Source organism: Anser brachyrhynchus (assembly GCF_964034855.1).
Source record: "Anser brachyrhynchus genome assembly, chromosome: 8".
In the NCBI taxonomy this organism is placed as follows: Eukaryota; Metazoa; Chordata; class Aves; order Anseriformes; family Anatidae; genus Anser; species Anser brachyrhynchus.
Window position 1 is genome coordinate 11,357,160 of NC_137702.1, and position 14,463 is coordinate 11,371,622.

Consider the following 14,463-nt stretch of genomic DNA (forward strand, 5'->3'; position numbering starts at 1 on the left):
TACCTCGAACATACAGGTTAGCTGGGGCAGAGTAGCGGGTTCCTGCGCTGTTGGTAGCAACACATTCATATTTGCCTTGGTCCGACTCCTCGCTGTTCTCTATTTGCAGAGCTCCTGTGCACAAACAAGATGACACAGACAATTCAGATTATGGCAAATCTGGTAATTGAACAGACAGCCTCAGAAAAGGAAGGCCATGCCCCACGCTTTTAAAGTATCTTCCTGGATAAATATATTGTGATGTTGTTCCCTGGACCCACAGGGTACCAGCATGCAGCCACAAGGTACCCGGTCTGCTGTTAGAAGCTTGTGAAATTGATTATTGTTATTTTTTTTAAGCACAGGGAACCAGTTACTGATGCATTTCCAACCGCCCCAACCACTTATATTCATTGCTTCAATAAAGGCAAAAACCATACACATACACACGTATTAATTACAGCTCGGTATAGGACTCCTGTCTAATAAAAGGACCTTTAATAAGCCTTTAATCAAAACAGCTAAACACAAAGGCCGCTAACTGTAGCTGTTTGTTTCTTATCTGATGCACACAAAGCCTAGCAAATGCTCTACAAATTGCGACCTTCCTGCAGAAACTGGCAGAGTCCCATCTCTCCCACCTCGCCACCCCTCCTCCCAGCAGACATCCCCTTTTGAGAAAAAAACAGTTTGCCTTTCATCACCTTTCTCCATGTCAGGGATCTCCTTGTCTTTTCAGAGTGGATTACACTTGATATAAAGTAATTAGGCACTCAGTCTGAGACACCAAATAAACACACCGACGCAATACACCCATCTGGCAGCATGGTGCTCGCGGCAAAGCCACCCTCCCTGCGACCCAGCAGCGCTGCTCCTCCAGCCTTGGGGCAGGGACGTTTGCTTGGTCCAGACCACAGGACATGACCTGATCCCATCCCTGAAATGCCAGATGCACCAGGGGCACATGAAATAACTGCAATAATTGCCAAAGCACACAGAATAGCGATTTACCTGGGGAACCTGCGCAGTGCTCCAAGCGAGCACTGGTCTAAGGGGCTTGTCTCATTTGCTCAGCCCAGTCCACCGGTGCCCAGCACCACCTCTGCTTCTTGCCTAGCGCAGATGACTGCAAATCTGCTCGCAGCTGAACTCCCCTAATGAGGCCCCGTATGTAGAAGGGAAGATGGAGGTGAAGAGAGGCAGGATGCCCGTGACAGCACGCTGGCACGGCAGGAGCAGACGGCCGCCGGCCAGACACCGAAGCGGCTGCTGCTCAGCCTGCTTCCCCCAGGCAGTGTGGCAGCAATTTTTAAAGCGCCTCCAAGTGCCCAGACTGTACTGGTTAGGATCGCCTATACGAAGGGAACTCTGCTCACAAACCATATACCGAACTAAAAGAGAACATTAACCCCTTTGCTTGTAAGGATTTGAACTCATTTCTGCCTGCCACGGTTCAAAACGACCACTGAGAGCGGCACTGAGAATAGCTGGTGAAATTGCCTTCCCCCTTCTTGCTGGTTCAAGCTGCAGAGGTCAAACTGAGTTTTTCATATCATCAGAACAGAAGAAAAACTAATGTGAATCAACCACTGCCACCTACATTATTTAGAAGGATAAATTGAGACTGTCGCATAAGTCTATATGTCATGGGGAAAAATGAACTTCCCCGGGTTCTGCCATATAATAAAAAGATGTACAGAGCCCTCCCTGTTGTTGCATTAGTGCTGGGAACGAGGCTTCAGCTAGACAGAGAGAGCTTGTTTGCAGAAATCCTTCCACCTCCTAACAAAGGAAGCTGCCAGCTTTCCCCAGCCCCGGCGCTCTCTGGACACTCACAGCCCAAAGCCAACAGAGCACTGCTGCTTAATTCAGGGAGAACATCGAATTTCTACATGCTGCCTGGGAAAAACATCTTCAAGCAGGCAGCAGCATGGCAGGCAGTGGAGCAGGAGGAAGCTTCCCAGCGCTGACAAGATACAGAGAATCAGAGAATCTAGAAATGGGAAAGCCTATTAGGTTATCTCGTGCGTCCCTGGGGGCCAGGGCGGCGTTGCTCCCTGTTGTAAATGTACTTGTGCTCTGTCCAATCCCATTTTAAATGTGCCGAGTGATAGGTCTTTCACCACTTCCTCAAGGAATTTATGCCACAGCCCGGTTATGCTCTCTGGCAGGATGGTTTTCCCAGAGCTCACCACGTATTACCCCCTCCCTTATTCCTGTTCATTACTCTGCGGGTACACGTGTGCTGCAGAGTTCATTTTCCGTGACTGCATCAGGCTGGCTAAAGTTGTTTGCTGCAAGACATACCCAAACTTTAAAAATAAAAGGTGGATGTCATCACCCTGACCAGAAGCCTCTCTCTCAGCTTTAGCCTGCAGCCCACGTCAGCCGCCTGGGCTGAGAGCAGGGCCAGCCCCAGGTGACAGGCAGCGGCGTCTGCCTGGAAAAGACGCAAGACCCCCGGGTGAGCGTGCCGTGCACATACACCTTCTGATACGCTCCTTTTAGCCATTTAATAGACATCCCTGGTATTTATATCCTTTATACATATGCAATCTTGCGATCACCATACCTCTTAAATGCCAGTTAGTCATATTATTCTTTATCTCTAGGGACCTCAACATCAGCGCTGGAGGGAGAAGAGCAAAACATAAGAGGATGAAGAAAATGAAGGCAGAGAGGAGTGACGTTATCGTTGCCTATCAGTTGTGCAGCCAGAGCTGACTGCTTTCTGGAATCATACTACAAACACGTAATGTATGTCAGCAACTCTCTACAAATGCTCAGGGACAAGGGGCAGGGGATTCTGGTTTTGTTTGGGCTGGCACAAGTCTTCAAACTGTGGCATGGCAGGAGCAGGAGAGAACCCAGAAAGCAGGAAGGAAGTTAAAAGCAAACCCCTCAACTGAACTGGAAAGAAAACAGTCAATACAATAAATTACCATTAGACAAACACAAAAAGCCCATAGTGTAGCTAACAGCTAGCACAAAGGGGAAGCATCACAGCATGCTGATGGCAGTCAGTGGGACTAACAGGGTTCTTTTCTTGAAGGACAGCCTACATCCAAGTGATGGATACAGGGAAGTATGGCATGTCTCGGGGTACCGAGATTTATGAACAAAGGTAAGAAGCTCAGGCACTGCAGGCATTAACTGGAGACACTAAATGCATCTGAGCCTTGGGAATAACTCCACAAGTGTAAAATGCTCCAGGCTCTGGCTTGGTCATCCTGAAGAAAGGCAATAGCTTCACCTCCTGGAGAATTCAAGCCTAGGCTGGACAGGACAAGAGCACCCACAGACAAAAAAGAACCAAGTCCTGAGCAACTCCTATCTCTGAAATTCATGGAAGCTGCATCCAAAGACCCTCAACAGCACAGGGAAATCTGCTTTGACAACTGCAAAGGATTGGGAACTTGGAGACCTGATTTCTATTCCTAGCCCTGCCAACATCTCATCTTATAATCTTCTGTGCCTCTGCAAAGCAGGGCTAGGCAGGCTGATTTACTTTTATTCATTACTTGGGATTTATGTTGTGCAAGTTGCTGAGTACGGTCTTGTTCACACAGGATGTCACAGCACACTTCTCATCTGGACTCCGCGAGTGCTCCTGTGCCAGGTCCCTTCTCATTTACCCAGCCGAATCCTGACGTGCAATCAGATGGCGCAGCTTCGGCAGGCGCATGAGGACCGGCTACCACGAGGACACGCGCAGGCGTATAGGAAGGAGCAGCAGGCAGCTTGTTCGGGAACTTGTGGGGCTGTGCAGCGGTACGTGCACATCAGAGCAAAACCTCTCCCTGCGGAGCAGCACCCGACCTCCGCTGCCTCTGAAGCCCCCGAACCGCAGCGGGGCTCTGGCAGAAGAGGGGCAGCCGCTCCCCACCGTGCTGCTATGTCACGTCCATCTCGCCTGCGGCTCAGATCTCTTCCCGATAACACATCTCAGCTTATCAGATTGCTGCCAGCTCCTGAGAAAAACCCCTGGCTGCTCTCCAGTGCCAGGGAGCATGGTGACAAGGCAGAGCTTTTGGGGGCTGAGGGCTGGAGGAGGCTCTGCTGACTGACAGGCATCCCTCGTAGCTCCTTCTCTCTGTGCTGCTCTCTCTCCACCAGTTCCTTCCTTCCTCTCCTACTTTTTTTTTCTTTTTTGGTCTTTAGACTTGGGCACAGACAGCATCCCCGTTAGCGGCTCTCCAAGATACTTATCTATTCAAATATACTTGTGCTCGGGCAGAACCATTAGTTGCAGTGACAGCATTTAAAAGAAGCATTTAAAAAGTGCCCTGTGCAGAGCAGGGGGAAGGCAGATCCTGATAAGGGCCACTTCCTGGCAGCACTGGGGACTGTTGCAGCGCTGAGGGCTTGTCACTCCCTCCTCTAGGTGACAAACCAAACGGAAAAGCTCTGAGCTGCCATACAAATTGATCTCTCTGAAATGCTGCTCCACAGCTCCTCGGGAGAAGAGAACACACACACGGTGCTTGTGGGGCATCGCCGCTCAGGACCCGTTGCGGCGGGAGCAGCTCCGTTTCTCTGGCAGAGTACTCGCAACTGGAGGCCCGCAGCTCACAGAGGCAGTGACCTTTTGCCCTGGTTATAAAATTAGACATGTGAAGAAATGCTCCCACAAGTGCCCGGGAGTCAGAGGAAGCAGGCTGCAGCCGCAGTGCTCATTTAAGGGGAGCACTTGTGATGCAGGCGTTAATGAACCTTGCTACGTGACCAGGACCCTTCCTCCCAGGCAGCCGGGAACAGGTACATTTTGCCCACCCTATGTGCTAGAGCACGTGGCTACCCCAAACCCCTCCTGTCTCCCTCCTCCAGACTCCCATCAGCTTCCTCCACAGAAACTCTGCCTGGCTTCCCGTGGAGCAGCATTTTTAGCCTCCCCTTCAGCCGCAGCTCAGGGTCCAGATCCCTCCTCTGCTAAAAATTCCCTCCCAGAGAAGAAGAATCCTCCTAATACAATCCAGGGAGCTGGGGAGCAGGGCCAGAGCCAAGGACAGACCAGAAGAGATCTGGAAGTGTGAACACAGTGGAGAAAGGAACGATGTGAGAGCCCTGACACCAAGGGGTTTGGGAACTGTGAAAAGCTACAAGACACCAAGACCACGCAAGAGTCACTGGTAATGAAACCGAGCATTTCCCATATTGACTATTTTTGTAATTTGTAACAGAAGCACCTCCCGGCTGTTAGCGAGGACCGCGCCTAGCCTCCACCAGCCATCAGCAGTGCCAATTATGCAAACAAGATAACTACAAATATATTTTCATTGTTAGCGTTCATTATGCTGATTACGCCTGAGAGGCCGGTGATTGGCATGCGAGGGGCATGTTGTGGCTGGCAGGGCTGTTGAGAAATTGCTCTCCTGTGCACCAGGGGCAGCTGCTGATGGCACTCGACCACTGCCACCGCGCAGGACTGGGGCAGAGAGGGAGGAGACGAGATCCAACGTGCTCGGCAGCACGAGGTCTCCTGTTAGACAGCGGAGCTTCAGGATGCTCTGATCTCTCACCAGCAGGTAGAGGAGATCTCAGGGGACTCTGTGTCAGAAGCAAAACTACAGCGCTGTCAAACGCTCAGTATCACCTCTGTGCGCGCTTCTAAAGGGACACGAGTCAATCTGAATTCAGAAAACAAGAAACATGGCATTACAAACACTTCCAGGCACTACACCCCACCCAACCACCCCCCTGACACTGTCTGCTCCTTCAAACATCCCTTCTTGTTTTAAATTGTTTCCTTTTTTTTGTGTGCGTGTGTCTGAAAAAGCTCAGGAAACAGGAAAAATTCTATCACATACCAAGTGCAATCAAATGTACAAACATATGCTCAAAAAGACAGCAAAATTCTTTTGGCTCCCTCTAATCTCTCTGGATAGCTTTCCGCTCCAGCTCGCAGGGCAGCAGAGATATACTGGAGCTATATTTAAACCAGTTCACCGGGGACTGGGAAAGGTTTAGCCGCAGCTCCACAGAAGTTGGTGCGGGTGTTTACCTGGCTGCTCAGACAGACAGCTCCTGACACCCAAGTGAGCTGATCTAAAGTTAATTCAGACAGACCTCTGTAACGCTGACGTCTACCGGGAAGAAATACTCTTATGTATAGGAACCTCAGATATTTCCCGCGGTGACAGAAAAGTAACAAATAAATCTGACTGCAGAGGGATAATGCCTGAGATGGTATTTCTTTACCTCCTCATGTGCATCCGATCTAATGCCTGTTCAATCCAGCACCCACCTGAAACACAACTGTGCTTTGCTGTCTCTCAACGCCTGGGGCAGGAAAATGCAGCCAGGTTTCACACAAGGTTGAATGAGTTCAATTCCAGAGAAATGCTAGAAATGAGCACCTAACTTTCTACTTTGAAAATCAGAATCGGGCATAACTTGCTTAAACATGGAGTTGCTGATACCATCTGTGGGTCCCCTTAAGCAGCCAGCTATTGCCTAATGTGATGGGCGTCTGCCAGCTCCGTGTCTTTCTGATGAACAAATAGGGATTTTGAGATTTAATTACTACCCGGGGCAGTCCCCGAGGGGTGAAGAGTTAAGCTACGAACCGAGATTTATGAATTATAGATGGGAGCTCCTCCCATTTCACTGAAGCCAGAGATGTCTTGGACAGAAAGGACCAAATAAAAGGGGCTAAGATCAAACAAGGTGCTTGGAAATATCTCCTCCTGTTTGGTGGGGTACACGTGGAAATTCTCAGGTCATCCCCTTGCTAACCCCACGCTGGGTCCAGCACAAGGGCCTTGGGGAATGCTCGAACCGCCCGAGGGCTCTGCACACGCAGCTCCTAGCGACACAGTCACAGCAGCAATTAAATCAAACTAAATCCACCCTCCTCCCCCCAGCATTATTACCAAAAGGGTTTGTTAAGAGTCATTAGTTCACCCTTCCTTTCAGACCAAATTAATGGATTCCAAAGCATCCAACTTACCTTAATGAGGAACAAGAGTGCAGCTGGGTATAGAACATGGCAGAACAGTCACTTCTACATGGACACAACCTCACCATCACAAAAGCACTTTCATCTAATCTGTCGTTATCTTTAGAAATTCAATGACCTCCGTTTTAAATAAAAGGCATTAGGCTGACAGAAATCCTCTGGGAGAAGCCAGAGAGCAGCACGTGGCTTCTGTTTGCTCTCACAGAAATGTCATCTTTGACATTCAAACAGGACACATATATTTTAAATAATGTCAAGAACATTCTTAAAATACCTCATCAGGACTCAAAGGGAGGTGGGAAGGGGTTGGGGGTGGGGGTGCGGGGAACTTATGCTTTATGAGATGGATGGTTCTGTTTCACAGAGATGTGCTCGGTTCCCAAGCAGGACGGATGGAGCATCCAGGCGGTTCTGGTGCTGAGTCACTAATGTCATCAGACAGGGCGAGGGCGCGGGGAGGCCCCGGGACGGCTGCGCTGCGCGCGAGGCTGGGAGCTCGGAGCGCTCGGCTAGTTAGCATTCGGTCTGTCGTTTCGTTTTAGGATTTGCAATAGGAATAGGAGATGAAGAAATAGTTTAAGGAGCTTGTAACATCACAGCTGTCAATCTCGAGCGTTCCAAAGGGAGGAATGACAGATATATAAGCCCATTCATAGCGAAATAAGGTTTGCAGTCTTCTTCCCTGACCCAGATTTGCTACAGAGGCAACTTAATGCAAATACACATCAAACAGCAATTCACATTTGCTCTAAAATCACTTAACGGGAGCTGAAAACATTAACCCCCAGCAACAGAACCAGTTCCAGAGAGTCAGATTATTAACTTCCAGCAGTGATTCAGGGAAAAGGAATAGGAAAGGGGAAAGGGGGAAAACTGAACGAATGAGGTTGTGTCGGTTTGTAGGTGGCAGTCATTCTGTCGAGACACCCAGGGGTCAGTCAACAGGGGTAACCAAAATCACAAGAGAACTCGGGAGGGCCTTGGCACGTAGTGCTGATTAACACACTAAACTTAATCTAAAGGGACAGCTTTGAGTGTTTAGGCTAGTAAAGACAACACTCCGACTGGAAAATCATTACTGGTGCATACAGGATGCGAAAACTAGCCAGGGACTGTGCACGCTGGGCTGTCAGACCATAGGTGGGTTTAATTAATGAAGGCTTAAAGCAACCAGATGTGTTTCTGATTCATCTGTTTAAACAAATCATTGTGCTACAAAGCAACACCGGCACGTCTGGCTCAGAAAGGGGGGTCTGGGGGCGGCAGTTCTCCACTCTGCTGCCACACTGGAGCGTTAGCACTCTTGAAAGGCAAACACGAGCAAGGCAAACAAAGGCGCTCTTTATCCCAGAGCCAGATTTGCTCAAACTTTCAAGAATTTATCTCCTTCTGATTAGAGCTTCATGCCTGTCAGCAGCAGCAGAGAGGAATTTGACTGTTCTCTTGTGAAAATGTTACCTACTTACACCAAAGCAATCCATCTAACCTCCCCCCGCCAGACACAAAACCCCGGAGGCCAAAACTGCGCAGGAAGCTCAGAGACTTGCAGGAGCTGCAGGAGGCGTCAACCCTCCCGTGGCGGAGGCTGGGGACCACCGTCCCAGTTGCAAACTTTCCGTTGAATAACCCCCTTTCAACAGTGCAAAATCGCAATGGATGAGTCTACAAGAAGTCACGCTAAAAACCAACCAAAATAAACACACTAGTGGGAGAGTGCAGATGAGCGAGAGCACTGGCAGAGTTAGGGCTGAGAGTAAAAGCTGGAGATGAGAAACACCGGAGGAGAAGGGACAAGGCAGACAGGAGATGGAGTGACGTGACAACTGGAGGCACATTTCAGCATTCTTACCTCTGATCGGTGTACCACCTGGTGAGGTAATTTGAATGCAAATAAGATTAGAGAGAAGCATTAGTACAAAGAGGAAAGGAAGAAAATTATAACTAAAAAGCAGAAAGTTTTTTTTTTAAAAGCTAGAATTTGTATTAGCGCGACAGGAATAAACAAAAAGAAACTGATGTGCAGTAAAAGTCAGAGTGACACTCTCAGGAGGTTAGTAAAGCTCATCGCTTCCAGGAGTGCAGCACCCAGCCTTGCATCTCACCATCACAGCCACCATCCTCAGGACCGGGGCCCGAACTAAGCTGCCGAGGTGGCGTTGCAGGCTGGCCTCACCGCTTGCATTCACCCACGCCACTGGTCAAGCAGTTGAGATGGAGAACACGTTGGAAGATGGTGCAGTGCCCCTTCATTCCTTCCAGAACACGGAAGGGGTGCGTGCCCCGGGGGCTGAGTGACCGTGAGTGTGCTGGGCAGGAGGGGTGGAAAGCACATGGTTGCGGGCACTAGGTGCGATTTGGCTTTGAGGTTAGAATGACCAGTGGGACAAAATCTGCTCACTTAAAGAAATTAAACTAAGGGGAGAGCTTAACAAATCAGTTTTGAGCCATTCTCCACATTCACGTAAACCCTGCACCAGGTTCCCTCCGGCAAAGAAATTGGTGTCATGCGGAATTAACTTTACATAGAGAAATATTTCAAAACGAAGTCGTTTCTGGTAATGTAACAATGGCACTCTAGCCAGACCTCTGTCATTCCTGCCTAATTTGGATGTTAGCTGGAGGAAGGAATCCCTACCCTCTTTATAAGGCACTGGCGATAATTTGACATGCTATAATGAATAGTATCTTATAAGGAGGGCTTCTCTGGGAGTGAGGTTCAGTTATCCTGTTGCAACGATCCGTAAAGGTTTGTTTTATGAGGTCAACGTGTTTAGCAAGTGGAGGATCCACTGGTCAGCGTCTTGAGTTCAGAGCACAACCGATAACAATGCATGATTCGAGGGGAGATGCTCCAGCTGGGCAAATTGGCAGGGAACCCTTCTAATCCCCACTACTTTTGTCCCCTTGGTCTTATTTTGCACACATGGAGGCTGTTAGTATAAGGGAGAGATTCATGCAGATCGAATCTGTAGGCAGTTCATGGTATGTGTTGGTTTTATGCAGATTTGTAGGATCTGAATACCAAGCACTTACCAAAGAAAACTGAGGAGTTTAAACAGACAGAAAAACAGGGTTAAACAGGACACAGTGTGTCAAATCATGTTCAGTGTATTGATTAATAAATACCAGCACGCATACAAGAGTGTCGTGTATCTCAGATTTACAGCTCATTCCATTATCCACAACAATGATCACCCAATGGGAAAGAAAGACAGAAAAGAATTTCTGTAAATACAAAGAAGGCATATTTTAAGCATGTTTAACTCGCCTCTTAAAAAGTAATTACAGTATTTATACTTATTCCCTTTCTTTCCTAACTACCTTTCCTTTAGGCAGAGTCCTTTTTCTACACAGGAGCAGCAATTCAAACTACTCATTTTAGCATTTTCCTCTGCCAAGATGACATTACCCCATTTTAACTTTATGTCTGGATATATTTTTTGACACATTCTATCCACAGATGACTGAAGCATCAGGAAAGATCCTGCAGTCACTGAGTTGTGGGTAATCTTTCCCTTGCGATAACAAATCTGCTGCTTATTTATCTATCTTGGTAACGACTGCTGCCCTTGACAGAACAGTTATACCCAGAGATAACTTGCATGGAACAGCACCAGCCATGGAAAATGGGGTTATTTCTCTGCCTGTTTGGAAAGTTTGCCAAGGGATATTTTTGTTCTGTTTGGTCTAGGGCCTCCCCTGGCCCCCCTTCCACAATTCTCAGAGTTAAGGAAAGCATCGCCACAGTGTGTCACTTCCCACGGGAACGGTGCGTTGACTTTGAGCACAAGCCCAAGGGGCAGAAAACAGGACTTCCTTCTCTCTTGTCTGGCTTAAATGGGGTTTGTTGTTCTCTCCTAGAACTGAAAGATTCACAGCAAATCTTTAAATCTACTCCCTGTAGAGGCTAAACCCTTCCTCTAATACGCAATCGTCTACACAGAGCTCCAGGAGCAATTGCATACTTGAAGCAGATTCCCTAAAACGTAAGTGCGACCAGCCCATTTTTTCCTGCATTAAGTCCCAATCCTCCTGGCCTCTGAATGTAAGCCAACCCTTGTGGGAGCAGCAGAGAGGCACTCTGTATTTAGCACACTGTTTGTTCTGGGTCTCTCTCACCTTTGCAAAGTTAAGACGCTCAGAGGACAACATTAGGCAGAGTGCACAAGGCTTCCCTGTTGGTCCCCAGATTTCCTCCTCTAGAAGGAATGAAAGTTCCTGCTTCCCTTTCGCATCATACGTTAATGCATCTCTGACTACTATCCTTTCAGGGTGTCTCTCAAGGGGCCTGAATCCCAGCACATACGCCACAGAGTGACGAGTCCATTGAGTGATGGAGGTGCCATCACTTGAACCGTTACTGAGGCCAACTCGTGCCCTGTGATCACCAGGCTGCTTTACACAAAGGGCTCTCCAAGATCAAATTTTAAACTCAATTGCTTGTGTGTGGTTTGAAAGGTTTGAAAAACTCATAAGTAAGGAGATTTTATTTCCCTTCTATGGTAAGCAGCACTGATTAACACCCCATATGTTCACTTCTGCAGGAATGAATGCCGACCCTGACATCCTCTGTGTAACTGGACGCGCACAGCCAGGCACTGAAAGCAAGGCAAAACATAGGATGACGTTGTAAAAACTCCTGGGATTATTTGCACCAGGAGGAGAGGCTTTGTTGGAGAAGGGACTTCACTCTGCTGTCACAAACTCATCCCAGACTTATCAACAAACCCCCCCAAAACAAAACAAAACAACACTCCAAAGCAATGTCAAAGAGAGAAACCAAGGCTCTTGCTGGCCACAACCAGGCATTATAGTAGTGCAAACCTGAATCCTACAGCCTGGCTATTTGCCACCAGTTGCAACCATGAGTGTGCTTCACACAGCAAGACCCAGATGTGCAGTATAGGTTCCTCTAGGACATAAAATTTCAACTGTCAATTGGTTGGCCATGATACTGCTTCAACCTTTGTCTAGTCAGTCCCCTCCTGTGAGAGAGCATCCATCCTTTTATGGGTTTCCTGAGCCTTTGGAATAATACTCCCCAACCTTTTGGCTGCTCTTACACTTTGTTCCAAGTCCATGCCTATCTGATGTCTGGACTTGAAGCTGTGGCTCGCCAGGAGTTGAATGTCTTCTGCTGGGTACTGAGTGCTGGCTATGACTGGTGAAGCAGAATAGGACAGCCATCGGCCACACTGCCATCCCACAGCCACTGCCTCTTTCTGCAAGTTTGTACTGTGTATGTTTATTTTGTTGTTTTTTTTCCATGTAAGTGGTGCTCCTATCTTTAGGACCAAGACTAAAATGAAAATGCTTCCTAGTAACAGAGCATAAATGCAGTGAGATGATACGCTGAGAAGCTTCCCACTGCTTCTTTGTTAGAGGCACCTACACTCTTCCAGAGAGCGACTGAAGTCACCTGCAGAGCCCTCTCTGATACTTCACTTGCAGTTAATTGCCTGAAAGCTACACGAGGGTCTAGGGCACAGTTCTGTAGCTCAGTTAATTGACAGTGATTAAAAAAGAATGATACTTGTCGTAGCACCAAGTTCTTTAATAGACACAAGATGACAATGCTCTCTGAATTTCTGGAATTTCCTGATGTGGCAAAGATATCTCTATGCTACCATTCAGGATATTTATTTATTCTAATTTGACATTTTGTTCAGGAGCTTTCTGAAGAGCAAGGTGGAAGAGCAATTCTTCAAATATGAAACTCGCTGGAAGCACTCGAGCTTTGAGAGTATGAATACCACCAGAGTTGCTTTGAAGTCTTCAGGAGCTTGTGATCCAAGAATCTTTATGGAATAGCTGTGAAGCATCAGGACAGTCTGATCTATATTGACGAAGTTTCTGCCACATCATCAACTAATTTTAAAACATGGTTGGAGGTGTAGCACTGACCCTGACTCTCATATGTGCATCATCTGCTACTACAATCTCCAGACAGTTTTAAAATCAGTTCAGCCAAACAGGTTTTACAAAGAGCTAGCATGAAAGGGAGGTTTCCCAGCCCAGAACCAGCCTAAGATTCTGTGTCAGTGACTGAGAAGCAGCGACCAAAGCCATGCACCCTGGGAGAGAACAGGGAGTTGTCCTGAGTCACTGCCTTTGCAGAAAAGCAGCCTCTCAACAAGAGGTGGGAAGTACTAGCAAGATGAGCAAGGGAGAATTTTGCTATAACCAGAATGAGTCAGAGACCCTGCCTTTGCCTTGATCTGTGATAATGGAGTTGAAAACCTGTATTTATTTGTGTTCTCATCTCTAGAGCAATTACTCCAACACATACTGGCCAAACTACCCAAGAGCTGGGCTTAAAAAAGAATTAAGCATTATTCTGGAGGAAAGATCTATGTGTTGTGGGGGAAGGGAGAAAAAAGCCCTCTAAATGTGAAGGGGAGGCTTAACAAGAAAAATGCATAAACACGAATATAGACGTAATTAGTAAATGAAGGAAGGGAGGACACAGGGCAGACTTATAAATGGTGTATTTGCTGCTGACAGACACCATTATTCCAGGGTTAAAAAAGCCTAACGCGACAGCTTGGTTGTCTTAAACCACAAACTGCAATACCTTCACAGAAGACGAACACACCTCTAGAAACTGATGTTCAGAGCCCACTCGGGCACGTGATCCGACTGCATGCGAGTTCAAAGACCTGCCTGCAGCCCGCAGAGCACTGCCAGCCCACATAACTGAGTGTCAGGAGAGAGCATCTCTCCCTAGCATGTGTTTTCTTTAGCTATTTATTCCACACTAGGAGCCTGAGGAAATGAAATCATCCCTCAACTCTCCAGTTAGACTCCAGAGCTGCTTTCACCTTTATAACCTATATTTAGGACATCTGAATAATAATATATTATGTACTGGGTGAAGGTCGGACACTCTATATATGCAGTATTGGGCTGACACTGTGCTGTAACTATTTTAACTATATTGCATCTGTCTAGGTTTTATTGGGTTTTAATTAAATGAAATTAAATGAGCGTATATTTAGATTGAGACAGTATAAACTGACATTCATGCAGATATGCCAGGCTGGCTGCAAGATATTATCTTAATGGAGCAGAGACTTTGCAAACTATTAAACTCTCATATAATGAGGTATCTATTTAAATATTCTTTTCTTTGAAAAACAACTCTGCCCCATGAGGTGTAATGCTGGAGAGCTCAATTAGCACCTTGCAGAATGGATCAGAGGCTGCCCAACCCACCACATTGCTCACACAGGGTGACTGCAGTCAGGTAAGTGTGGCCCACACACTTCAAGGGCACTTAGGGACACGGTTTAGCGGGTAATACTGGTGGCAGGGGGACGGCTGGACCAGATGATCTTGGAGGTCTTTTCCAACCTTAATGATTCTATGATTCAAAGGGCAGGCCCTACTCTGTATCTATCACAAATATAGGAAAAAAGCCACACATGCTAGCAGGGATCCAAGTTCTGGCCTATGAGAAGTGGTAAACTTCTTGTTCCCCACTCATGTCAGGGTGGAGCCAGAGCCCTGGTGAATCTTGGCATCAT

At 47.4% G+C, this 14,463-nt stretch overlaps 1 protein-coding gene and 1 long non-coding RNA gene across 9 annotated transcripts in view; one reads left to right on the forward strand and one right to left on the reverse strand.

Moving 5' to 3' along the window:
• PTPRF (protein tyrosine phosphatase receptor type F) overlaps positions 1 to 14,463 on the reverse strand; it is a 371,326-nt gene that overhangs the window by 85,058 nt on the left and 271,805 nt on the right. For all 8 annotated transcript variants that reach the window (XM_080603450.1, XM_080603448.1, XM_080603454.1 and 5 more), the window contains one exon: positions 4 to 114. In XM_080603450.1, coding sequence (XP_080459576.1) covers positions 4 to 114 — 111 coding nt within the window. The remainder of the gene's footprint in view (positions 1 to 3; positions 115 to 14,463) is intronic.
• On the forward strand, positions 124 to 11,685 carry LOC308199377. Its single transcript, XR_013954593.1, has 2 exons — positions 124 to 2,736; positions 3,549 to 11,685. It is a non-coding gene; the product is annotated as an uncharacterized lncRNA (long non-coding RNA).